Source organism: Zonotrichia albicollis, chromosome 6 (assembly GCF_047830755.1).
Source record: "Zonotrichia albicollis isolate bZonAlb1 chromosome 6, bZonAlb1.hap1, whole genome shotgun sequence".
Classification (NCBI taxonomy): Eukaryota; Metazoa; Chordata; class Aves; order Passeriformes; family Passerellidae; genus Zonotrichia; species Zonotrichia albicollis.
In genome coordinates this window covers 26,284,595-26,311,890 of record NC_133824.1, presented here as the reverse complement: position 1 = coordinate 26,311,890, position 27,296 = coordinate 26,284,595, and the positions used below count along the sequence as shown (strand labels likewise).

Genomic DNA, 27,296 nt, shown 5'->3' with positions numbered 1-27,296 from the left:
ACATCAGTGAAAGCACACTATCAGTGTGAAGAAAAAGTTTACAATGAATGTTTAATAAACAGCAGATCTTGAACCAGGCAGTATCTGTGAGCCAGATAAAAACTCTTAAGATCTTGTTTAACCATGTCAAGTGAATAGTGTTGCTTAGTGTCCTTGGAGATAATTTTGTTCAGTTCTTCTGTGTGCCTCCTTCATAGACTGTTGAAGCCTTTTTTTTCGGACTGCCCTGTTTTGTGTGAGTAGCCTCAAGAGGTGCCAATGTACAGTTTCAGAGCTTTCATGGATCTCTCATAACCACTCAAGATATCATCATTCTGGTGCAGCCCTTCACCAACAAGCCAGACTCATTTTCTTGAGATGAGACAGACTGTCATGACAGTGAAGGGCCCATGTGAAAGGTCCATGGAAAATGGCTGGAAAGATACACATCAGAATGACTGTTGTTATCTCTACTGAGGGGAGCCTCATACAGACATTTTAAAAGTATTTCTGATGGAAATAATGAGCCTGGTAATGGAATAAGTAACAAGTAGTTGCTAAACCTGAACCAGAACAAAGGTAAAGGTAAAACACAGTGGTCTGAGGTCCATATCTCTGGGGACATTTAGTCCTACCACACCCATCTGTCTCCAGTCCCTTTTTACTGCCATTTGCATGCTCTGGTCTGCTCAACACCAAGGGAGAGAGCATAGAGCATAAGCTTGGCGAGCCTGGGGTGTCAGGGAGTGGCCAGGGCAGAGGACAGGAGCCAGTAGCACATGGTATGTGCACTCACTGCCAGTGCCCAGCCTCCCGAGGCAGTAAAATATCACCAGGTTTTGGTATGACATGGGCAATATACTCCTGTATGTCACCATATATTCATATAAGGCATTGCTGCATGTAAAGTAGTTCAGTAAGTGATGGTCTGATGTCTGAATAACATGTTTTGTGTGCTGGCAGCTATCATTAGGAATGCTTGAAGTCCTGGACCTATTTGTTTAAGCCATTTTACGTGAGAAATGGCCACAGTACATGTATAGGTAGGTTGGTGTCTTCTGCTCAGGAGACCACTACACTAGTTTGGTTTTCATCTCTGTCGCGGCACCTCATGCCCTGGGGTTGCCTACAACGAGAGCTTCGGACGGACCGCCAGCCCCTCATGGCTCCAGTGGCGGCAAGAGCAGCGTGCTTCTGTAGGTACCAGCCCGGCTGCTCCGCAGAAAACGCCGCTGCCTTGGTGGTCTAAAGCGGTTTGGGTAGCATCAGCTCCGATGTCTGGGAGATGACTGCGAGGGAGATCTCGAGAAACTCGGTTGCAGCCCCTGAGGGTGCAAGGTGGGCGGAGAGGAAGATGTCCCCGCCCGGGGCAGAGCGCGGCTGCCGCTGTTGAGCCCCGGGCCCCAGGCACCCTGCGCTGCCCGCCCCACCTGCCTCGCCGCTGAGCCCGGGAAGGGGTTAAAAGCCCGGGGCGGCTGATGTCAGTTCCTGCGCTCCTCGGGAGGGCCGTGTCTGATATTTGAGCCGGGCTCTCCCGCCCGAAGGAAACCGGGGAGGGAATGGCAAAGTGCTGAATGGGACAGGAGCCGTGCCGGGCACCTGCCTGCCGCCCGGCACCGCGCAGCTGCCCGCGGCCAGGGCCGGCCCCGCCGCGCCGCGGGTCGGGAGCCCCGGGACGCCGCCGGCTGCGCCCGTCCTGCCCCGCCGGGCAGAGACCTCCGCGCCGGCCAAGGTGAGCGCGGGCGGGGACGCGGCCGGGGGCTCCGCAGGGCCGGTCTGCGCGGGGCTGGCTGGCACAGCCTTCCTCCCCCGGCTTGGCGTTCTTCGAGGGTGACCGTAAGGGGACTGGCGGGAGCATTCTGGGGCTGATGTTGTGGCATCTCTGATAACTGAGGTTTGCTCTCGCTCTGGGACTTTGGCCCTGAAGAGGTATGGAAGAAGCGGAGGGAGGAATGGCCACACGAAGGGGGAGATGCAGTACAAGACTAAATGTCTGTAAGCTCAGCGGTCTCTTCTGCCTTCCTGGTACGCCTCGGTGTGCAGGGCAAGACCTCTGCAGGTAGAAGAGCACAACTGGGAGCCCTTCTTCCTGCCTCCAGGCGCTTTTACTAGCTAAGCCACCTGCGCGGATATTGAGGGGAAATTATTCCCCGCTCCCTCCCACCCCAGGTCCGCGACAAGCCTTTTCCTTGCCCTTTCCACAGCTTTTTGTGTTATTTTCTCTCCCACGCCCCTCTCCGCCCATGCTCTGCACTTCTCAGGCCGTACTCCTGAGCGGGAAATGACTGTGTGGCTGAGCAATTCCAATGGCCTCAGTGCTAAAAAGCTGAAGGGTGAGGCGAGTATGAAGTGGAAAATGAAGTGGCTGGGGAGAGGATGTCGATTAATAGTAGTTGATTTCCCCCCTGAGTTTTGCCCATTGCCTGTACTGCTGAACCCCTTGATGCCAATTCAGTGACATGAGAAGAACTCTCTTCCCTTTCATTTATCACTTTTCTAGTGATTCCTTTTGTTGTAATATGGTAGCTGAAAGTTAGACCAATATTCAGCTCAGTTGTTCAGACACTGGTGCTTTTTATGGGCAGGTGCTAAGAACTGCAGTCCTGCTGTGCTGTGAATCCTCTGTGACAGCCTGCGTAAATCTGTTGCTGAACTGAGCAGTCTCATCTGGAATATGGAAATAGCGGTTCACTTGTCTTTGTTTGCACTGCATGAACAAAGCTGTAAACACTTTACTTGCATTTGTATCTGTACCTGAAAGTCTTCACATTGATTGAATATTTCAGCTTTTCAGGTGGAAATGTACAAAGTCTCCTAAGTGTTTTGATTTCTAGTTCTGGATCCACCTACATCTGCAGCATCAGCTGATTGTAGTCTTAAAACACAAAGAAAAACCCCCAAACACATGACATCTTGATTTAAATTTCAGCTTCATCAGAATTAAGGCTGGATATGGACATTACAAGTAAATATAATCATATTTATTTTGGATATGGTGTTTAGGGTCAAAACTGTCTCTGATGTTGGTCAAAACTTACAGATACATGCATGAGACCTCTAATTTTGACTGCATTTAGCAAGTGGTTGGGTCATTTTTCCCCCAGAGAGTTTTAAGGGCTTTTTATCTGCCATTATTGTCACTGACAGTTGGATAGTTAACACTGAAAATCAGTTAGATACTTAACACTGAAAATCAAGCTGCTCTTTAAGAAGTGGCTGTATGCATTTCAGAATGAAGTTTTGAAAATCTCAGCTTGTTTGAATAGAGTGGCTGTCTCCTGTGTTCTGAATCCCTAAAATAAGAGTACTGCCTCTGCAAATATCAGGCTCACACCTTTTTCTTATGCAGCTTTATATAAATATATCCTTATAAATTCTTTATCTGATTTGAAGAGGACCAATATGTGGGAGAGGAGGGGGGATCAAAAAATGTGCTGAGAAAAAGATGGTTAAAGACTTACAAAAAAGGACATCTGAAATGGCAGATCTGATGGAAGTGATTTAAAGTCAGTGTATCAATGTGGAATTGGTATTGAAATTCACAGAGTACAGATGAACTGCTTACATTCAGAAGAACAGGGGAAAAGGAACAATGTATTTTAATGGTAAATGAAAATGCAGAATAAGTTTTGTAAATAAAGTTGTACTCTAGAGATAAATATTAGACATTGTGATACAGTATCTTTCTCTGAAAAAGTGTAAGGTTTTTGCTAGGGGGAAAAGCTATCATTCTAATATTTAGTCTTCAGAACTCATTTGGTATGATGACACATGGGGAAGTTATTAGCTTAAGTGGAGGAGATCGGGATTAAGAGAAGAATAGTAAATAGACAAATGACAAGAGAATGTGACATCACAGTGCTGGAGAGGGCGCGGTTAGATGGTAAGTATTTTACTGGTAAAATTGGCTACTGACACAGGGGATTAATCTAATGACACAAAACAAAATCACGCATTCGAAGAAGTAACAAAGTGGGCACAAAATCTGGCAGAGCACTCTTTAAAATTAGTAGAGGAGAAAAAGACTCAGTTGCATGAAGAGTAAGACTTCTTCCAGACACCCAAAACCAAGCTGTGCCTTTTAAATGTTAAAAATACTGTCTGTAATTAAAAATATAACCTATAGTTATGCTAATCAATCATAGGATTACCATGGGCATGGTGAATTTTGCAATCACAGAATGGTTCAGGTTGGGAGGGACCACAGTAGGTCATCTGGTCTAATGTCCCTATTCAAACAGGGCCATCCAAGAGCACATTGCACAGGATTGCATCCAGATGGTTCTTGAATATCTCCGGTGAGGAGTCTCTACAACCTCTCTGGGCAACCTGTTCCAGTGCTCAGTCACCTGCACAATAGAAAACTTCTTCTTTATGTTCAGATGAAAGTTCCTGTGCATCAATTTCTGCCCTTTGCCTCTTGTCTTGTTGTGTGGTACTGTGATCGCCTGTAGTACAGAGAATTTGATCTTTCAGAGATCTGGCATAGACCTGAGCTTTAATATTCTGTTCCAGTCCATTTGTAATTACCCTCCTGCTCTCCCACATCTGCCATTTACAAAGGAAAAGTCAGCTGAAATTCCTCTATTCCAGTTGTGTCAGCTTGTCTGTGAATGTCAACCACCAGTGCAATATGGTTGTAAAAAAGAGGCAATCAGATGAGGCCTTACCTGTGAGAGGGGAAAGTGCTAAATGCCTTTACACTAGGCTTTGCTGTGGGTGCATGCTGCCTTTCAGATGCAGTTGTGGTCATCCATGGCTATGAACGGGAGTGAGAAGAGCCAGCTCTTTTATGTGATGTGTACTGAATCTGGAACAGGTGCAGAGGGAGAGCAGGGAGCTTTCCTTATGAGACTAAAGGGGCCCCTTGTCTCTAGCCTTGCAAATTGCGGTCCTTAAGGTAAAGCTTTTGATATCTGTAAATATATCAAGGTGTAAATATGAGGGAGGAAAAAAAAACCCTAGCTAAACTGAAGGGTAATAATCTACAAGACTTAACAGATACAAGCTGGTTATGGTTATGTTTATTCTGGTAATTAAAAGGCAGCTCATTAGAGACATGAGGTTCTAGAATAATAAGAAAACTGGGAGAACTGCAGCATGGTTCTAGGGAAGGGCAGTGTTCATTTATGAAAGGGATTATGAAATGCAGTAGTCTGTGGTAATAAAGAATAAAATGCAATTATTCAGGACGCCTATCCCATCCTAGACCCCCTATTCTGAACAGAGATATTTTAGTTCTACCAGAAGTTATGGTCTGTGTGGAAAATTACTTTTGCTTTGGCATAAGTTGTTTGGTACATCAGTTTCATTTTGCTTTGTGTCATTAGAGTCCATCCCATTCATTTGTATATCCTCTTTGGATTTAAACTTAATTCATAAAGACCAAAAGCTTGTATGAAAGCTACATAAAATATGAAAAATACACTTGTATGAAAGAGAACAGAATTACATTTGAGAGCTGAATTATTGTGTCCAAAACAGTGTTAGCTGTAAACAAAGTTAACAGTATTGTAGGATCCTTCCATGACTTGGTGCACTCTTTCAGCTTGGGAAGGACTGATAGCACTACCTTACAGGGAAACACTGCAGTGTTGAAAAGTGTACCAAAGGTAACCTGGTTAATGCCTGGCATGGACTTAAGGCTAGAGATCCGAGCAGTGTGCTGGATGGGCTGTGGAAAAGGATGGCCTCTATTTCTCTACAGCAGTAAGTGTGCTGCTTGTAGGAAAGTGCTCTTCTTTCCTATTGTGGAGTGTTTTCAGTACTGAACATGAATATACCTTTGTCTTGTTTTACTGAAACCTACCTTCTGGAATAATATTTTACAAGTCATTGGAAAAGAGGCAACCTGTTGTCTGGGAAACTTTCTATTACTGAACAAAGCAACCTGAACATAAAATAACTCACAGGTAATGTTTATAGCCAAAGGGTATAAAATGCATCTTCCTTAACCCGGAACATGAGAGTACTCTATCCAGTATAGCTGGATAGAGAGGTTTGTTGTGTTCTGTGTACTCACACTGTTATGTATACTCATGGTAATTTGAATCTCAAGTCTTACATGCAAAACACGAACCAGGTATCCTGACAAGTGGATACAGCTGGAGGGCCATCTTAAACTTTTCCTCTCTGCAGAGAGATGCAGATGTAAGTGCAGTGAGGCAGAGTGACTGTTGCTTTCTTGCAAATCCCAGACTGTTCCTTCATCTGTCACAGTTTGAGACTTGTGAGTTTGCCTGTGAGCTGGTGAGAAGTTCCTTTTACAAGTAAGGATTTTACTGTTGTGATGAAGCTGAGCTAACAGCTGTTCTAGCTTTGTAAACATTTGTTATTGTTTGATAATATAGCTGGCTGCTGAACTGCACGCACTAAGTTGATGTTTTTGTTCATGAATACCTGAATTTGGTTAAGAACATCTATTGCCTAGGTTTTTTGGGTCTTTTACTATAAGTATCTGAAATGTCAAAGCTGTTATTGAGTAGGAAAGTAAAAGGTCTTCAAAAACTACAGCCTTCTCCACTTTCTGGGGCTGTATATATTTTTTGATGTTTACAAAGACTTCAGCAGAACAGGATATTTTGTCTTTAGCCCTAAGTTATTCCTGTATGGATTCTCTTTGTTTTAACAGAGCAATTGTTTGGATACTGGGGCACTTCTACTCTTACTGTCGACTGTATGTGTCAAGTAGTTAGGGATTGGGAACAGTTGCTTAATACGTCACATCATCTTAACACAGTCTATTTGAGATAAAGCACTGGTGACCCAAGCTGAAGATGTGTGTGTGATATCTGAGGCAGGAGGTTTTAGTGACTTGAGGGTTTACAGCCATACTGGAACAAAGGAGGCAGGAGTAAAAAAGTATCCCTAATGTCTGGGTAGAGGCTGAGCAAGACTGTAAGGGTGGCAGTAGGGTTGTTTCTGGAATATACAGTATAATGCATTAGTAAATTATTTACTCATTCTAAAGGTAAACGTTTATCCATTAAGAGTGACCTCTGGCAGAGGGCAATATCAGTGACTCAGGGTAGTACCACTTCATCTTCTGCTTGGAGAAGAAATGGCCTTTGTTACCAGTTCTGTAAGAGGGACCAAGGAAAACTAGGCACAGAGGGGATAAGTTTGTCCTTCTAAAATACATACTTATTTTTCCCTTCGATTCTGTAGGATTTTTAGAGCACCTCAGACGACATCCTAAATGGATGATTAACATCACAATGGCAGAACTCACAGTGGAGAATGGCAACTGTATGGACTGGCAAAAGCGATGCCTTGTGTTGGAGTCCCAGCTCTTCAAATTCCGCTTGCAGGCAAGCAAGATCCGAGAGCTGTTAGCTGAGAAGGTGAGGCAGAGGTGATTTCTTCTACTTTGCAATGAGTTATGACACAAAACCAAAAAATCTGCAAATGCCAAACTATCTAATATATCTGTTACTTGCAGTGAGGATTTATTTCTTGATTACAGTACATCTTTGCTCTCTGCTTTATCAGTTGAGATGCAGAGATGTGCCTGTCATGGTGTAAAGTGGCATATAAGAATGAGCCTTGCTTACTGCAAAATCACCAAGTATTTGGACTCTAGTGGAAAACACTGTACCAGCAAGATTGTGGATATCTGAAGTGATTGAGACAACAGCGGAGCAAATATGGATGTTTTGGGTAAGAACAGCAGGATCATAACTTGGGTGGCAACAGAAAAGTATGGAGGAGTGAAAATTATGCTATAATGTTAAAAGCCCAGACAGGGATACATGTATTGCCATAGTGTTAGAATAACACTTCATATCCAGTCAAAACATTCTGGGGATACTGAAGAGCAAGGCCAGATATTTTGAGATCTGGATGTTAGAAACTTACATGGCATCTGTGGTTTTAGAGACATCATCTGCTAATGTCCTTCAAATGCCCTCGTGTGAGTTTGTTTGCATTCTAGAGGAGAAAACTGGTAAAGATCTGAGGGTTTTATTGGAGTTTTGGTTTTTTGCTTGTTTTTGTCACGGTGTGAATATTTTGTGATTTTTCTTAATCTTAAATGGTGTTGTTTTTCAATTAGAATTAAAACTTTTTCACTAAATTTGTATGAAGTCCAAATTTGTAGGTTGCTGGGGGGAGCTCCTTTTTTTTTAAAATGTGGCTTACACATTATCACAGTTCAGTCCAAGATTGCTCAGATATTCAATTACTGTATAAGAAAGTGAGAACAGTTTACTAATGAAGTCAAAATCTGTACAGCTGACTGCAGTTCACTATACCAAATGACAGATATGTTCTAAACTTACTTTTGCTCCATTCTGTATTATGTAACTTCTATATATTCTTGTTTGTTGGTTTTGGATGTAAAAACATCCAGGTGACAGCTACTTGAGAGTGGTGTAATTTTCATCCCTGCTTTCACTGTAATTACATTTTCACTGTTGTCATATACTGCATGAGACATTTTTCCACCCTTCATATTTTAAGGAATTGTGCAATTCTAAGCAGCTTCTTCATCTCTTCAAATTAATTTCTGAGATGGAGCTTAGTGATTACTTACCTTGAAAAACATTGAAAGTGGTTGTAAAGTCCATTTAGATAAAGGCACATTAGAAAAAAAAATCCTGTATAGATGTGGAACTTTAGATGTGCTAAAGACAACCAGTATTCATATGTAATATTTGTGAGTTTGTTGCATTATGAGATATGTGTCCTTGTGCTTTATTAATTTCTGCTTTGAGAAACTTCCTGTCTACCCACACATGAGACAAGCCCACCTACCAGACTTCCTTATAGAGAACAGACTTGCCAGATATATTTTGACTATCTCTTTAGTGAAGTTTGTGGGTCATGCCAGAGAATTATATTTGCATCTGCTTCAGGGGCCTGGCTATCATTTATCCAGCTTTTCAGTCAAAGTGATGCTCCCTTTGCTGAGATTAAGGAGTAGCTTGGTTCAGTGGTCAGGTTATTCTGTAACTACTTCTACAGTGCTGTTGTAGCTTTACTTGAAGGGTCAAAGAGCTTGCAACAGGCTTGCAATTCCTAACTCCAAATGTCATGTGGGAAGGGGAAAGCCTCAGCAGGAACCATGGGGCAGCTCCAGCAGGCTCTCAGACACACAGTGCTTACGCTGAACACTTCTCTTGGGAAGTGTCCTGGGCCTCAGGTTCCCAGCTGGGCTGTAATGACTTGCTCAGAGACCTTCTTCCCCTTCTCCTCGGTCACCACAGGACACCCCAGCAGTCACAGCCACAGGGGCTCCTGCCTGCGCTGCATCCTTCTCACCCTCACGTGGGTAGTGATGCAGAACCGAAGGAGGTGCTTGGTTTATGTCCAGTGATGGCAGCTTCAGGGATTTTTGTCATCAATTTTATAGCAACTGTGATTTTTAAGGGTTTTTTCCTCATTATGAGAATGAAGAGATTCAGATTTACTGGAAAGTCTTGCATTTCAAGGAAGGTTTTTTGGGGCAGGGAGTGGGGGTGATCTTGGAAAATGTGAAGTCTGTGCAGTTTGAAGCTGCGTGCCAACCTGTGGTAAGCATTGTCTTGAGAGCCTCCCAATATGGTTTGCAGTAACAGGAATTTATTTCTTTTAAATACTTTTAGATGGTGAAAGTGAAGGGCATTTTTAACAGGGTGTGATACTTGCTTACCAGCTAGGTTGTCATAGGTGTGGAAGCGACTGAAGGGCTTGCAAACCTGATCCTCACATCTTAAATTATTTTTTATAACTAATTTTATTATTTCAAGACAGGTTTTACTATTTTAACTCACAGAAAACCCAACCGCTCATGCCTGGCACTGGTAGTACAATGTGCTCTAACAGTTTAAATACTTGAGATTTTTAAAATCCGCTTAGATTGAATAATCTAGATCGCTGTTCAGAACATGGGGAATTTAAAACCAAGTGGTTTAACTGCCAATGCCCTAGTTCACATGGTGTGAACTTCCACATTGATAGCCTGGTCTCAGCTATTGAACAGAGCTGCCCAAGCTGCACAGAGCCTGGCTGGGGGTTGGCATGGCAGAAGAGCCTTAGTCCCTGGTATCCCAGACAAAGCTCTGCCATCCTGCTGGACCCCACAGGGCACAAGACCCCTGAGTCCTACCTTGTGGACATTAGCAGGGATTGCTTTGGAAACAGGCAGTTGTTTTCACCCTATTTTTCTTGTACACACGCAAGGAAAAGGGATACTCCTCTGCTGGTGAGTGACATAGCAGGCTGTTGTCTTGGCAGCAAGTTGACCTGGTTAAGAGTGAGCTCTGGAGCAGAACAGCAGGAGAAAAATGAAGCTGAGAGGTATAGGAACTTTTTTCACTCAATTTTATGTAGCCTCTTCTGAGCCATAGGAGAGGGAAAGCCTGTGTGAATGGTTGATGGGAAGATCTTTTGCAGTTTCTAGAAAGGCCATCTGGGTAACTTAACCTGATTCTGTCTTATTTCAATAAACAATGAACATTTGGAAAAAGGATCTTTTGTCTCATGCAAGCATGGCTATTCAACTGGTCCTGTTTCTCCCATACAAGCTATCTGGGCTAGTGCTTGAAAGAAGAGTTCCATGCATTTGGCTCGGTTATTAATTTTTTTGTGTGACTTGGGTCACATTGCTTAGTATCATTTGTCAAATTATAAAGCATTTTGAATGAAAGGACCCATGTAAATACCAAGCATTATTATTAATTCATTGAGGGATTTGAAAGAGCCTTACAAGCATGTATGTATTAAATCTGAATGTGCTCCAGTGAGAGTGCTGACACTGGGGATGAGTGAAATAATGATTTCATGTACACCAGGAACACAGCAGTTATTTAACAGTTGATAGTAGGACAGCTCAACAATGTAGTACAGGAAATTAAGACAAATACAAGTTCATTTAAGGCTACAGAAGGAATTTGATTTGGCTGGAACTTAGCCAGGTTGCCCTGCTTGCACAAGTTTCGTAACTTTTTAGTGATCAGGAATGGTCCCAACATAGATTCTTTGTCCAGATCAAGAGCCATAACTGCTCACAATGCAAAGGAACTGCTTTGGGACTAAGTTCCAACTGCTTTTGGACGAAGAGTTCTTCAGTGCTGTGTTCATAAAATAACTTGAGTCTTTCATGGAGATTGAGCACCTTGTGGAGGACTGAATTGTTAGAGGATATCTAGTTATATCCTTTAGTTAGAGAATATAGAGGATTAGAGGATATCTTGGTAAAAAGGCCCAGAAATTCATCTCTGCTGTGGATGCAGAGCCTGTCAATTAATCAGAAATAGGAAAGACCAATGATTCTAAAACTACTGTCTTAAACACTCTTTGTTTCACAAAGCATGTTATGTATCCCCAATAGTTCTGTTTAGCATCTTTCTTTTGCCAATATGTTTTGCTGCTACCTGTCTGTGGTGATGACTGTCCAGAGACCAAGAGATAAATGAATGGGTGCATCACTGTTCTGAAGGGGACTCCATACTCGTGAAGCACAGACCACTGCTATTCGTGTTAGATTGCCTGGAGCTCAGTCTTCAGGAAGGCTCTTTGGTCAGAGCAGCTTTGTATGGCTGCAGTCCTCTGTGGCATCTCTCTGTTCCTCTGCCAAAGAAGCATCCGTGATTTGGATATTAACTTACAGAGACTGTTGTATTTGATTGTTCCACTGAAAAAGCAAATGTGAGAGGTATCATGCTAAATGTAGCAGGTTTTGATCTTCATGGTTTTAATCTATGTCATTGCTTTTATAGTTATGTGACTACTGAGGTGTCTACATGTATGTGCCTTTTGATACGTTTGCTGGTAGGGGTCAGTCTGCTCTTGTGTCAGTGAGAATGTGTGGAAAGAAGAGTTGTCGTGCTGCCGTATGAAGGAAGGCAAATGGAAACGGGAATGCTGCTACGTCCATTCTGGGTGATCAACCCAAGAGGAATAAGTCCATTTTCAGATATATTGGTTTGGTCCTGTTAGTTACCAACCTGAATACTTGGCTCCAGTGCTTTATCAAAAATGCATTGGAGAGAAAAGGAGCTTAGTTCCCTTTATAGTTTTTCTTCTTCAAGCATGATGCTTTTAATCTTCTGAAGTATCTTCTATGTCATTCTTTCCATTATAAAACATAAGTAAGTACAGCAAACTCCATGAAGTGTTCCTCAAATTTTGCATCTTGGTGGATAAAACTTAGTGTCGCTTGAAAGAAGAGACTTTGCATTACTGGGCTTAAATCTGAGACCAATTGAAGCAGGCCAGGGGAAAATGACTTTGGCAAACATCAAATGAGAGGCTAGGTTGATATTTAAAGAAAAATTTTAAACAAAACCAAACAAACAATTAAAAGAGAAGTCCCAAAACATCCCCCAAACCAACCACAACCCACCAAAAAAAGGGCACTACTGATAAATTATTAGAAGAACCCCAGGTATATCTGAATTTTATAAGAATGAAGTGACTTATAAACATTTAGAATAAAATTCAATTCAGTGTCCTTTGACTTTGATAGCAGCAACGTTCAGATGTTGAATCACATAATTGTCAGTTTGCAAAGCTCTTTGAAAAAAAAGAAGCATAGGAAAATTAAGATTGTTGTTAATCTTGTCAGTTATAAGTCTATGATGCCTTTGAAGCCAAAGCAAAGTATTCAGTGGTTATAATGTGACATTATAGAGAACCTGCTGTGAGTTTGCCAAGATATATTCATTTTTATTTACCTTTGTGAATGAATCCTAGCTGAAATAAGATCAGGGAAGAATGGTGCACTGTAGACAGGCTCCTTGCAGGGACAGCCCATGGTGTGTAAATTGTAGAGATGAGGTCAAGACTTTTTCACTGTTCCTTTGACCCATGTAATGAATGATGAGGCTCACTAATGAGAAGATGGTTCCGGTGTATTCAGAGTAGGGCAGAGCACTGGAAAAGGTCAAAGACTTTTTTTTTCCTGGTCAAAGCTGTCCAGTTTTGACTCAAAATATGCCAAAGATCTGTAAGCTTGCACAAATGCTGAGTAAAATATGAATGTCCAGGTGATGTTAATTTATTTTCTTTCTTTCCCCCTCTTCTTTCTTTTCTGTCTCTGAAGATGCAGGAATTGGAACAGAGAGTGATAGAAGCAGAGCAAAGAGCTGAGGATGCAGAGAAACAGGTAAGAGATTCTTTGATGGTGGCTCTGGTACAAGTCCAGCAGTTAACTCACTCGAAATTCCTTCCAGTCTAGCATACAGACAGCAATCCGCAGTGCTATTCCCTTCTAGGGAAACACTGATTTACAGTGGTGAATGGATTTTCTAGTCTACTTCCCAGTCTGTGAGCCTTAGCTGTGAGCAGGTGCCTGAATGTGCTGAAGTGAAAACAAGCACCTTACACCTTCCTGTAAGCTTCACAGCCTTTACCCCCTCATCCATGATAGACATGCTTGGTTGTGGAAAAGGAAGGGGATGTTGTACCTCAGGATTAAATTGCAAAGATAAGGTTGCTTGGCAGGTCCTCAGGAAACAAATACTTAAAAGTACTGGTGAGGACTTGTCTACAAGTAGAAAAGGTTCTGTGAAAGAAGTAGGTTTTGCAGACACACCCTTATCACTTGTTTTGGACTTTTTAGTAATTACTGCTCTGGCTCTGGGACCCATGGAGAAAAACAGTAAGAGCTGAATTCATTGTCCATTGCTGTAATCATCTAAAAATTAGGCATATTGTCTAAACTAGTTCTTCTGTGTTTCTTGAATAATGGAGAAGTGGATATATTCAGCTTGTGAACAGACAGAAAAAAAAAAACAGACCTTTGAGAAGCAGACATTCTGCACTCTAAGAAGTATTATAGAAACAAAAGAACCAAGATGAGCCAGGTGGTTTGAGCTCTTGGATCACTGCACACCACTGCTGAAGGGAAGGCTTGAAGTGAATGAGCTCCCTCCAGCTGGACAAGAGCTGCAGGACTGAGCACTAAGTCGTGGGTTGAAGGGCAGAAATAAAAGTCACACAGCCAAGAGTGACTGTCAAAGATGATTTCAGAAGTGATGGACTGAATAGGCAGTGTTATAAGCACTGGGAGACATAACACCTGGGAATCAAGAACTTGGAGTACCTGGAAAGGTACTGTCTGCAGAACATATTTTTCCCCACCAGTTTGATATTGACATCAAGATTTTTTTACTGACTAGCTTAATTCTAGGAAAGATGCTATGTCTTGACACAGTACTGTTGGCTTCCATGCTAGACCAGCAACTACCAGTGAAGAACAAGAGTTGTTCTCGAGAGTGTTACCAGTAAGTTCACACCCAGCCAAGGCAGGCAAAGGGTAGCACAATAGAGGCAAAAGTGACAGCTGTGACAGCACCATCAGGAACTACAGTGATTGTCACTGGCCAGTGAAGGTTTCATACCAGCAGACACCTCAATGACAGGAGCAGAGTGCCCAGGATATGATAAGATGCAATGACAGCAAGGGACAGGATGGAGAACTAGTCAAATCCATGTCCAAGAATGGGCAGGAAGGGGAGAACTTGGCTGGAAGGGTGTAGCAGAAATGAGGATTGCCTCCACTCACCTGCCTCCACTCAGCAGTTCTGTAGCCATATGTTGGCAGGTTCTAAAGACTAGCAACCCCTCAGTGTTTGCCTTTCCAGCAGCCTTATCCACATCCAGAGATAAGTGTTCCTAGAGAAATGCTGCATTGCTGCCTGACAGCCTGAAGAAGTGACAGTGTAAGAGTAGGACCATTCCCTTCCACTAATGAGTACATTCACCGTGAATGAGAGGCAGCCAACAAATGAGAGGGCTCCGCATCAAGTGCAAAATCCCTTGTTATCTTTCTCTCTAGGAGTCTAGGGGGTTGGATTTGTTAATTCAATGGACTCCCTGTAGCTGCCAACCTCAATTAAGGAAATCACATGTTTGCAGTCCCCTCGCTGAGCCTCTAGTACAGAGTCAGCATTTGGGCATCAGACAGGAAGGAGGGGCCATTTCTTTTTACTATAATCACCCTAAACTCTAATGAAAGCACATCCGACTCAGCAGGCTTAGTTTTCTGGCTCAGATGTTGGGTGCTTACCTTTCTGATTCGGTATGAGGAAGAGGCAGTTTGCTTCTCTGCCTAATACAGGCAGACAGGGGGACAAAACACAGCTTCTGCAAGTATGGAGTGCAGGCTGCTCAGCAGAGCGTGACTATCCCTCTTGCACAGACTCTGTGAAGTGCTCACATTGCTCCCTGCATTCTGTCTTTCTGGTTCTAAGTTCATGCTAAATTTATGGCATTTGGAGTTGGTTTCTTTGCAGATTTAGCTTCTTTGAGGTGTGTTGGAACCAGAGATTTTCTATCATCAAATGCTGCAATTAGTATGTTTGAGTTAAATTGAAGGGATTCCATTCATCTTTAGAAATTAAGTCTTATAATCCATTGTAATAGAATGAGGTAATGGTAAAATGGAGTGACATTATTGAGAGACAAAGCTTTTGAAGAAAGTAAAGAGATTTTAAAAATGTACTAAAAACCTAAAATGCTTCAGTAGCCACTGGATTCTAGTGGATTGAAACTTCGTCTATAGTGAAGGAGCACTACAGTGATCTTTCTCTTGCTGAAATGAAGAAGTCTTGGCACTGGCAGGAGCTCAAAGACATTCACATCTTTTGAAATATCAAACACAGTAACTCCTTAGCAGGTCTGGAGAGAAGACTTGGCAGAAAGACAGGAATTGCCAAAACAATGTCTTAAGCTGGGGACAGGAGGATGAAGGACCTCCATAGTACATTTTCATATAGAAATTTTAATATGAAGTAAATGACCAGGGATTTTTGGTATATATCTTGGTAGTGAATGAGGTAAAAACTGGCCATGATATTGCAAAGGAGAAAGGTAGGATGTACCATGTCTGTATGAGTATGGAGACTATGGTGCCTGTATGGTGTCTTTGATTAATAATTTGATTGTAATATCTCACAACCCATGATGCATTTATCTGCTCATGGTTCAGTTTGCATCTGTTACTGCTTCAGCATTGCAATAATCCTTCCACAAATGTGAATATAAACTAAGTGTAACCTGAAGGATGTTGTGGTTTTTGATGTTTTATTTTTCCTTTCCTCACTTGATAAATAAGAAACCCACAAATATTCTCATTTATTTTCATTCTCTTACCACTACACAAGCAGTTCCTTGATTTACATTGGTTTGCTTTGGTGGTTTTTGGGTTTATTCAATTTCCTTCTGATTACCATTACAGGTCAGAGTTATGGAAGAGAAGATAAAACTTGCCAGTGCGAAGACTGGTGAATCTGACAGCACCCTGCACAAGAAATACCAGGAGCTGATGTGCACAATGCAAGGAAAGGAGGATCTGATCAACAAATTGGAGACACAGCTAGCAAAACAGGTAGGGATATTTTCTTGCAGGGAGGCTTGTAGATTTCATGAGTTAGAGGGATTCTGTCATGTATATTTCAAAGATAGGGACTATGACTCATTACAAGTTAGTCTCTCAGTTGCCTCCAGATCAGCTAAGATGATGCCCAGCCCAGTGCAAGATCCTCTCTTTCGTTTTTGGACAAAACATGCACTCACCTTCAGCAGCCCATGTCTCTTCACCATTGGGGATCAGTCAATGTGCCTAAAGGCTTCCTTATGTTAGTGCTGAGACCCTGCATTATAATGCTACAGCCTGGTCACAGTGTTTCTCTGGCTTTTTACCACAGTGATTGCTTTGCAAAACCATTGTGTAGCCCATCTCTGTTCATGCTGCCTCTTGGGAAGGGTCTTTTCCCAGCCTTCAGAAGTCCTCCAGCATAGTTCATCTCTTGTCAGGTGTCATTATAAAAGAGGAGCTGTTTCTCAGTATGGATAGTTCCTAATCTCTCCCTTTTTCAGTTGGTGGAAGGAAGGTGCTACATTTCCAGCAGGGCTTGTATTTCAGTTCTAGTAAAGGCCTTGCCCTGTGGTTTTTATAACATGAGGAATGAGGTATTCTTATGTGTTGTTAAGTAAATAACTTAAATAAAAGTAAAAAAAAAAAAATTACTCAGCTATTTGAGTTACATTGAACTAATTGCAACCGATTTCAAGGGCTGTTAGTAGAACTCTTGTTCCAGCAACAAGAGGCAAAATGAGCTTCTAGAAATGAAAGCCAAAGCTTGGCAATTCCAGACAAGAAATACTCATCATCAGAGTCACTGCTTTTATTTCAGAATGGGATGAGATGGTGGCAGGCTAGAAGGTTACTAAGGGTCCCTGTAAGGCATCCTGTTTGTTTTCACTGGGATGGGAAGAGCCATAGAGTTCAGAGCATCATTAAGAGAGCACCAAGGTCACGTCTGGGCCACACAATAGTGTGAGACACTAAGAATATCTAATTGCTTTTGAAATTTAAAGCACAATAACTGCATCTATGGCTGCTGTGCCTGAGCAAATTGGTTCTGCTTAGAGGCAGGGCTTATTGCACATGGTGACAATGCTGTCATCGTGTCACTTGTTCTACTTTAGAGCTCTAAATAATGTCTTGGCATTGCAGTTCACATATAGTGTAGTAATCTGAATCTTTTATCTCTTGGACCGTGTTCCAGGACAAGTCCAGGTCATTGGGGATTCAAAGCCAGCTCCCATGTGATGGACATTCAGAGATGGTTGACCTACTATATGTGCTAGATAATTTCAGACCTGTAGGCACATCTGGTATGCTAACTCCTGCAGAGGTTGAGACTTGATGATTAGGAGCACACACAGTCATAGGAAAAAAACCCAACTAAATAAATCTTCTTCTTGAAGAATCATATTTGGTTGCTTTTATTTCATTATGCTCGACTACAAATGTTATGGTTGCCTAAAATGTTGCTTGGGCCTACTTTAAAGTCAGCAAACATACTTGAATAAGAGCACTTAAATGTGCAGTTGTGGTGATAAATAGCATGTGGTAATTAAAAGTGTGAAAATGTTGGGAACAGATGTGAAAATTTGGGGGATTTTGCAGCGTCTATTTATCCATGCGAAAAATTTAAAGTGGGGGGAAGGACTGACATTTTTTATAATTATATTTGCTGGTATTATTTTACTTCAGCAAAAACAATAGAACAGGGAAACCAGCAGCTGCTACCAGAAGGCATTATCTTTGCCCCTTATTTGGAGAAACCAGGGCTGATGTGACATGCAGCATATTGTCCTCCTCTCTTCCTCCCTCTGTTGCTCTCAGAACTAATTTCTTCTTGCAGTTGTTTAAATCATTGTGCAGTTCGGAGAGTTTTCAGTGATGTTGCTTCTGATGAAGCTACACAGAAGATAAAACAGAAAGCTTCAGGTGATCATAGTGTTAATTCAGCATCTTTCAAAGGAAATTTCCAGAAAAGTTAAAAACACAGCTGAGAAAACACAGCTGCAAAAATGATGTAGCAATATTACCCAAGCAGATACTTGGGGGAACAATGGTCATTGTGCAAATCAACAGTATTGCCATAACACCTTTGTGTGGACTAGAACCTGTTCTAATGGATATGTAAACATACTACCACTTATAGCATCTGAAGTCCTCCTAGCAGATCTTTAGGCATGATCTTGATATTTTTCAAGGTCAGATTGTGGAGCTTTTTTTTTAAATTTACTTCCTCAATGAGAATATTGTGTGTGTTAAATTTGTCATTGGTATTTGCATGTTGTGCACCTTGAAAGTCCACTCTAGACTCATGCTTACAGCATCTGAATCCCTTTTGCTTGGAATGATTGGTATTTTACAAATCAGTTATAGGCACTGCTTAATTCTTATTAGCTTTGGCCAATAATGTGTGTAGGCTGGGGGAACACTACAGATACTCAACAGCAAACAGCAACATTGCAGAACCATCTGAAACAGAAAAAGTTGCAGATTCTACTCAAACTGTGGTAGGTTTGTTACCTGACCTGGATTTTGCTAATACACAACAAACTTTTGAAACAAGCCTCTGAATTTGACTCTAGGGACCATGTAAGACAAATTAGAGCTTGATTTTTTTCAGATGCCAGCTGAAAAATTGTATCCAAGTAGCAGTCTTAAATCTTATGTCTGGAATGGAAACTTCTGTGTTTCAGTTACTCCTGATGCAGTAACTCACTGAGAACAGTTGTACTCTCCTAATGCCTCTAATGTTGGTTTTGGTTTTTTGGCACAGAAACAGCTGAGGACTGAGGAAGCCAAAATTGTTCAAGAGAAAGCTGCCAAGATCAAAGAGTGGGTGACATTTAAGCTCAGGGAGGTAAGTCTCTGGCTTTCTACCAGGTTTCAAGGCGTGTGAGTGAGTACATGTGGCTGCACTGCCAGGGTGTCCCTACATAGGACATCAGTCTGGGGACAGTCAGTCTGCCACAGGGGCACTCTGCTTGTTTGGCCCTGCACATACTCCAGTTTAGGACTGGGGTCATCACTCTTACCAAGGGCTATTTACTTTATTGGGCAAACTATAGATGACTGTTAAGTCACCAGTGCCCAGAAGCAGTTTCTGAAGATTGACTAGTCACAAGTGTCTTTCTTTTACCTAGCTTTCTTTTACCTCTCCTTCTTTTCTCTGGATCCAGTTTCTATTCATTTCTGACAGAGCACCTGTTACACAAACATGTCTTTTGCTCTTCTATAATTTACCATCTCTGACTAATGCTGTTTTCCTACTGCCCAGTATTTTTTGTCTCTGACCTCTCTGTTCTATCCATCCTGAGGGATTTATCCCTCTATCTTGTCCTACCCTATAGAAAAGCAAAGACAGCAGTGGGTCAGCATGCAGTTTTAAAGATGGGAGTAGTAGTTTTCAGCTGGGAGTGGGTAGCCTGGTCCTTTATTCCAAGTTAAAAACATGTATTTCAAGGTTTATGACAGAAAGGGAATTTGTTGAAGTTAGGAAAAGCATTCTTTGTGGGCACTGATTATGTTATGATGTGACTTTGTAATGTCATTAGATTGCCTAAATAATCCACTGAACTCCTGTGCTGCTTCTCTACCCTGTGTAAAATAACTTAAGGTGCATTACTGACTGGTGCAGCACAAAGGAGGAAGCAAGGAGGTTTGATTTGGTGTGACCTGCTGTGAATCCAGGACCATGCACTCACACTTTACTGGCAAAGAGGTTTGTGCCAGATGCTGATTCCAGGTGCATAGCATGCACAAGTGGATCACTGCCAGTTGGAGAACTTGGCATCTGTGTTGCCAATGGGTTACTTGAGACAGTACCACAGGTGATTTCTTCAAGAGGAAAGTCTGTCTGGGTGTACCACTGCTGTGTTTAAAAATGGATGCTGAGACTCTTCAAGTAAAGGCATAAAGCAAATTTGCAAAGAATCTTTCATGCCCTAATTGGAAATGTAAATGCACCCTTAATGTTGGCTTGGTTTTTGCTGTTTTCTTTGGTCCTCTGGATCCATGGGTTCTTCTTTTACTACATTAAGGGTGAGAACAAATGATCCTTCTGGGTAATGTTTTTTTGATTCTCTCTTTCATGAGCATTATTTCTGCAACAGGAGTAAATGATGAGCTATAGCAGGGAAGTAAATTTAAAGATGTATTTGTGAAGTGCCAATAGTTCATATAGAGGCTGTTTGAGGAAGCACAGCAAAATATTTGAGTGGTCTAGTTATGTTGCTGATTAAAAGGATTCGAGGTGACTGGTAGACTAATTTTTTCTCCTTTTTAAGAAACTTTAAAGTAACAAAGATGAAGGCTTGTTCTGTGTAGTGGATCACATGTGCTCACAATTTTGTATTATATTTCTTTTTTTATTATTCTTCTTTCATAGCTTGAGCTAGAAAATTACCACCTGAAAAACTGTAATCAGAGACTGATGGAGCAAATTGAAGCTCTTCAGGATACATTGCAAGGTAAATGTGTTCAGCCTAGTAACCACCACAAGACTGGAAGTCACCGTTTCTGGGTTGTATTCTTAAGTTTGTCAGAAATTAAAACTTGTGGCAGCAGGCAGTAGAGTTGCTCTGTTCCTTAGGCGGGTCCGTTTTTAAGATGGGAATAACGTCCTTATCTGCCTTAACTCTTAATTTTTTTCCCACCAATTCACTGTAGAGTCCTTTTTTTCTTTTTTTTTTTTGTTAGAATCTGCATTTGCCATTAAAATAAGCCGCTAAGCTCCTGAGTTGGAAGCATTCATTGAAATACATATTAGAATTCTCCTTTCACTGATGTACTTCAGTGTATCTCCATGTGTGAATTATTCTTATCCCCACAGAACCTCTGCTGGTATGTGGTCTGAGTAACTGAATGAGCCAAGGCAGCAGCTCTTTGGTCTGCCTTTAGGAGCTGGGTTTCTCTGTGCCATCAGGTTGGGCTGGAGAAAGCTGCTTATGGTGGTGTTTTGGGCTTTTGCAGTTCTTTGGTGGCTGGATGGAAAACTTTCATCTCTAGGCTTAAATTCAGCACCTTTTATTATAATGTGCTTTGAAAAAGAAATTGTATCTTTTTTTTTTTTCATTTTTCTTTTTTAATGAGGTCGGTTTGGTCACAATAAGATGAGCTAGTTTCCAGAACTTCACTGGGCGTGTGGGGAGGGGACATTTCTTTCCTGCAGAAGTCTTTCTGGCATTCCTATTACTCCACAGCAAGGGAATAGGGCAAAATTCTTTTTAAATCCCACCACATTTCTAGTGAAATGCTTTATGACTGGGTTTCTCTCATCCCCTCTGGCTCTGACTGTTCACAAAAAGCGAATGCCTGGTAAGCTGCGTTAATAATCTGGTATTAAGTGTGCCCTGGATCCCAGCGTTCTGGGCAGTAAACAGCACTGCCCTCTCCTCTTATCCCTCACTAGTCTCAGTATGCCAGGCTGAAGTCAGAGCCTCTGCAGAGAGACAAATCTCTTCTTGCTTGCTGTGCTAATAGTAACAGCTTCTTCCTCTTAATCTCCTGTCACATCTAGGAAGCTGCAAAATACCAGTAATGTTTAAAATTAATGGCATATTTTCAGTCTACACTAATGATTTACCTTAGGGTCAGGGGAAAATATGTGCCAGGATTTGTGTGTGCCATTGTTATGTGTTAGCTTTGCTAACATTCAGTTCCTTGTGAATCAAGTGCCAAGGTCATGCTCTCATGATTGTCTTTTTCTCAGCTGTTTCCAAGAGCAGGTTTCATCCTCTTTGCTGTCAACAGTAATTTATTCTGCTGTTTGCTCTTTCCTCTGTAACTTTGTGTCTTCAGTTTGTTTCTATTTCCTTGTGAATCCCACGGATGGTTAAGCAATACCCATGGAGTTTGCTGTTCAGGCAGCATTTTCAGCAGTAGTTGTGCAGAGTCACGCTCACCCATATTTTGCAATTTCCAAAGCATTTGGTTCTTTTTCAGTCAGGCTGAAATAAATATAAATGCCAAGGTCAATCAAACATCCTCTGCCATTCCAAGTTTTATCCCTGCTTTCTTATATTCTAAATCTGCTATTTGGTGGAAATTGTAGAACTGAGATAATCTTTAATAATTATGGAAAGGAAGAAACACACTTATTATGTGTACTAAGTAGAAAGGACAATCTAGTATCTGTCTTTTATGTCATCCTCTAACATAGCAACTGAAAGGGCATGGAAAGAACTAAAAAAGGGAAGATTTTACAGCAAAACCCTATAACTAACTATTCTAAAACATCATGACATAAAGCACTGTGTGGGTCATATATCACAAAAGGATAACAAAAAGATCTAGGGAAATTCTTGAAAAGTGAGTAAACTCCCCGATTGCTGAGTTGTTTAAGAAGATCTCCATACCTTTGCTGGAAGCCCCATCTAGCCCCTGGGAATGCATGGAATCATTCCAGATTTTTTGATGAGTTAAATCACTGTAGGTCCACCAAAGCCAAAAGCCTTGCTAAGCAGTGGCCACCTTGATGTATTTGACAAAGTGTTGTGTGAATAGGTGCACTTCCTTCTCATGTTTTAAGAGGGGAGGCATAATTATATAGGTAAGAATAAAACCTCCTGTATTGCATTAGACTGAAAGCTTGCCTAGGCCAATATCCCAGATCCTGGTTGGCTGTTTGCATTCCACGAATAGCCATACAAAATAATGCGAGCTGTTCTCTCCATATACACTTCCAGCTTCTGCTCTGAGTAGTTTAGGAAGTTCCTAGGCCAGAACTCCTGTACTACCGATAACATTAGTTTTTTTCTAGCCTGTCTGCAGCATTCTGTTTGCTTTTTTTGTCTGGGAAAAAACCTTCCTTCTGTAAATATCAAACGTGCTGCCTAATTTCATTAGGAAGCCCTCAATTTCACTTTTGTCAGAAGTAGTGATTAATCATTTCCTATTCATATCTTCTGTGCTAGTCCCAGTTGTAAATATATAGTACTTTGGTTATAACTTTGCCCAGCCTACAGAACCTTTCTGTTCTGTATAGTCCTAAACAGGCCAGGATGCTATTGAAATACAACTGAATGTACACTAGGAAGCAACACTGAATACATCAAAGTGTTTCAATGCCTCAACTGTATGTTCTCCTTCCTTGTAGATATGACCAGCATTCCTCCCTTGGATTCTCTTTGGAGCTGTGATTCCCTGAAGCCTCAAGCATCAGGAGCCTCTTTTGCTGAGAAGATAGAGCAGAAATCTGTGCTCCTTGCACCTGGTTTCAGAGAGGTGTGTCAGACAGGACCTTCCAAACATGTCCTCTCTTCAGCAAACATAGTCCTTGCCAATGACACCATTACTGAGAATGGAGAGGATAAATCTTTGCTTTCCCAGAGCATGCTGAAGCTCATATCTGACCCATCAAGCTGGAATCTCTCTACAGAGAGAAATGTATTTCCAACTGTAAGTTCTGAACATGGTTTAGGGTGCTCTGGTCCCATATCACTGGACCCTCCAGCTGAAACCACAAGAATTCTTGAGGCTTTGACCTTCCAATCATCTCTGGAAGGAAACTGTAGTGCTGTGAGCACCTTGAAACAAGTGGGTTTGGATAGCACCTGCTTCTCTGATGATCTGAGGGCCAGATTCCATTCCCACGAGCTGGACTCCTCTTCCTCAGCAGAAATTATGAGCATGCTTGAGGGACATCTCCAAACTGCTGAGCCACCTCTGGTTGTGTCAACATCAGCTGTTACAGCACATTCCTTCTTTCCAGGGAGGGAGTGCAGCCTTGGCAGTAGTATGACGTTTCCAAAAATACGAACACCCAATACACCAAGAGACAGTATCCAGCTAGCCAAGAGACATCACAGCCAACCCCAGTCAGGGGCTAATCCTTTCCATCGTGTAATGCACTTAGAGACTAGCACTTTCCAGCCCATAACAGACCCTCCAGTCAGCTCTGGGCACGTGGAGGAGACAGATATTGATGACGATGGAGTAATGGAGAAGATGGAGACAGAATGTGGTCTGCTGAGGGGAGAAGCTGCAGCGTGTGAGGGAATGTACCACTTACCTGCAGAGCAAAGAGAAGCTGTGAGTTCTGAGTCTGGCACACTTGACCCGGCATGCAAACCTCCCACACCACCGCTGCACCGATTCCCATCATGGGTAAGAAATGCATGGACAACAGCATGAGAATGCTGCTTATCTTTGTGCCCAGTAGTTAGGCTACTGCACTTGTTGTGCTCAAGGAATTGTTACCTGTGGGTATTGCAGGTTGCATTCCTGAGCCACCAAGTCAGACTGTTCCACATCATGGGGCATGCTGATTCCGTTGACAATTTTTTTCTTTTGTTCATCTTTATAAGAGGAAGAAGATCTGTTGAAAAAAACAGTATATAAGAATCATAGGAATAAAAGTGAAAGACAAAATGTACTGCATTGTGATTTGGGTCATCAAAAGTTAATCCTTGGTTCTTTTATCATGTATTTGAGATAGAAAAATGAATCATAAATTCAGTGGACCAGACCAGATAGCTCCAGAGTGAGAAAAAGCCATGGATACTAGAATAGGTACATGGATTAGATCTCAGCATTCCTATCTCATAGTATGCTCCTCCTGTTAGGATAGTTTTGTGAAAACCTTTGGTAAAGTGAGTATGCATGTCCTGTCATTTTTTCTTACAGTTACTTGCGAGGTCAGATAGATTAATTGTTTTTTTAGTCCTAGTAGAATTGTTTGGGATGTAAAATGCAGCTTCTCCTCATCCACTGAGCAGGTCACTTGTCATAGAAAGAGATCAGGTTGGTCAAGCAGGACCTGCCTTTCACAAACCCATGCTGTGTGGGCCAGGTTCCCTGGTTGTCCTGCATGTGTTGTGTGATGGTGCTCAGGATGGTCTGCTCCATGAGCTGCCCCAGCACCAAGGTCAGGATGACAGGCCTGTATTTCCCAGGCCCTCCTCTGGCCCTTGTAGACGGTGCCCCTTTGCCAGGTTCCCGTCACCTGGGACCTCCCGGTGTGACCAGGGCTGCAGGTGGCTGATGGGCAGTGGCTCAGTGAGCTCTTCCAACAGCTCCCTCGGGACCCTTGGGGGATCCCACCTGGCCCTGCAGACCTGTGTGTGTCCAGGTGGCAAAGCAGGTCACTGGGCATTACCCCTTGGATTATGGGGGCTTCATTCTGCTCCCCATCCACGTCGTCCAGAGCAGGGGGCTGGCTGCTTGGAGAGCAGCTGGTTTTCCATCAGGCTGAACAAAGGTGGCATTGAGTACCTCTGCCTTTTCCTCATCCTTTCTCACTGTTTCCCACTCATATCCAACAAAGGATGGAGATTTTATTTTTTTTTTTCTCATGCATTTATGGAAGTCTTTTCTTGTCTTTTACTGCAGTAGCCAGGTGAAAATCTAGTTGGGCTTTGGTCCTCCTAATTTTTTGCCTGCATAACTCCATGCTGTGTTTGAGGCCCTCCTGAGTCACCTGTCCCTTCATCCAAAGATCACAAACTTTGAGTTCAGCCAAAGCTCTCTAATTAGACAGGCTGGTCTTCCTCATTGTCTCATCTATCAACACATGGGGATGACCTGCTCCTGCACCTTAAAGATTTCCTTATTGAAGAATGTTCAGTCTTGCTGGATTCTTTGTCCATCAGAACTGACTCCCAAGAGACTCCCATCAGCCAGGTTCCTGAACAGGCCAAACTGACAAACCTGGTGGAAATCAATGTAGTATCAAAAGAGGCAATTCTGTTTTCATTTGCCTTTTTAAAGGCATGGACAAACAAATGATTTTTTTGGTGTACTTGACTTTGCAGTCTTAGGTGCTTTCATGTATATGTATTATGTGTGTTATTTGACAGTGAATTTTGGTTGTATGCTTTAAGGAGCACCAAGAGGTTTCCTAGCTTTGGGGTTTATCCATTTCACATTAGTTGATGTTGTAGTCATAACACTGCATCTGGATAGAGACTTGGGTTCCCCCCTCTGGAATTTTTATCAATTCATGAAGCACTTGGAGATCCTTTGAACTGAAAGCTTTGTATGTTGTTGTAACTGAGACACAGGCTTATTGAGATCATTCCAGGCATTTCTTTCATTCCCTTAATACAGAATGATCATCCTTTGCAGCTGATGACTCAATGAATTGTTCTGGTATAGGGCTGTTCTTAATTCATTTTAATGTATTCTTTATAATTTGGAAAAATCCCATCTCCTTCCAAGCTGTGATACAGTAACTTATTGATAATTGCCTGTAGGTGTTCCAGTGTGTGGATGTCACCTCTGTAGCTGGGAATTAGCACACAGTAAGATGCTTCCATTAATGGTCATTCACACAACATATGATGGAATTCAGCTATCCTTGTTAGAGACCTCCTCCCTCCTGCCCAAAGGTGTTACTGTGGTGTGATTCTGTGACATGGGCATTTCTGTTGGTAAGAATTACATTTTTGCCTGATCACTGTTGTTCATGGTATTGCTGTTCCAGGAGAGCCGAATCTATGCCGTGGCCAAGTCTGGCATGAGGCTGTCTGAAGTGGCCATGGTGAATGATACTTCCAGCTGCTGTAAGTTCTGCACTACATCCATCCTTAAAGGGAGTTCATGGTGACAGTGTAGGACCTGAGATTCTGGCTGTCCATTTCTTCATTTCCTTGCCTGTTTTCAAAGTAAATTTGATCTCATAGATGGCCTTGATAAAGGAAGGGAGGAGGATATATCTGGTTTTGGGGATGGTTGGTGTGGGGCTGTTTGTGCCTCTACATTCAGGGACATCTTCAGGGATTCTATTATCTCTTCCATCAGTTTTGCAGCCAGTCTTCTGCCTCTGCATATCTGTGGCCTGTTTTTACTCTTCACCATGATTTTGCCTGTTAGGGCTTTTTTCTGTTTATACAGGGTACACCAGATTGCCATTGTACCATGAGGAGCACAGGGTGGGTAAGGTGTCTCACAGGCTAAATGGAGGGAATATTGCAGCTCTCTCTGGGAATTGTATGGAATTAATAATGCATCTCCTGGCCTTTCTGAAGCCAGACTGTCCAGGATGGCAGTTCTCCATGTGCTTCTCCATTAAAACCTCCTCCTTTTC

General features: G+C 42.2%; 1 protein-coding gene across 2 annotated transcripts in view; it reads left to right on the top strand.

Moving 5' to 3' along the window:
* Positions 1-1,326: 1,326 nt before the first annotated feature.
* PLEKHH1 (pleckstrin homology, MyTH4 and FERM domain containing H1) overlaps positions 1,327-27,296 on the top strand; it is a 50,756-nt gene continuing 24,786 nt past the window's right edge. Inside the window, exons 1-8 of one of the 2 annotated variants that reach the window (XM_005479918.4) lie at positions 1,327-1,711; positions 7,147-7,322; positions 13,004-13,066; positions 16,142-16,291; positions 19,047-19,130; positions 20,658-20,739; positions 23,367-24,376; positions 26,694-26,772. In XM_005479918.4, coding sequence (XP_005479975.2) covers positions 7,182-7,322; positions 13,004-13,066; positions 16,142-16,291; positions 19,047-19,130; positions 20,658-20,739; positions 23,367-24,376; positions 26,694-26,772 — 1,609 coding nt within the window. In that variant the 5' untranslated portion in view covers positions 1,327-1,711; positions 7,147-7,181. The remainder of the gene's footprint in view (positions 1,712-7,146; positions 7,323-13,003; positions 13,067-16,141; positions 16,292-19,046; positions 19,131-20,657; positions 20,740-23,366; positions 24,377-26,693; positions 26,773-27,296) is intronic. The other variant, XM_074542841.1, reaches the window with a different exon arrangement.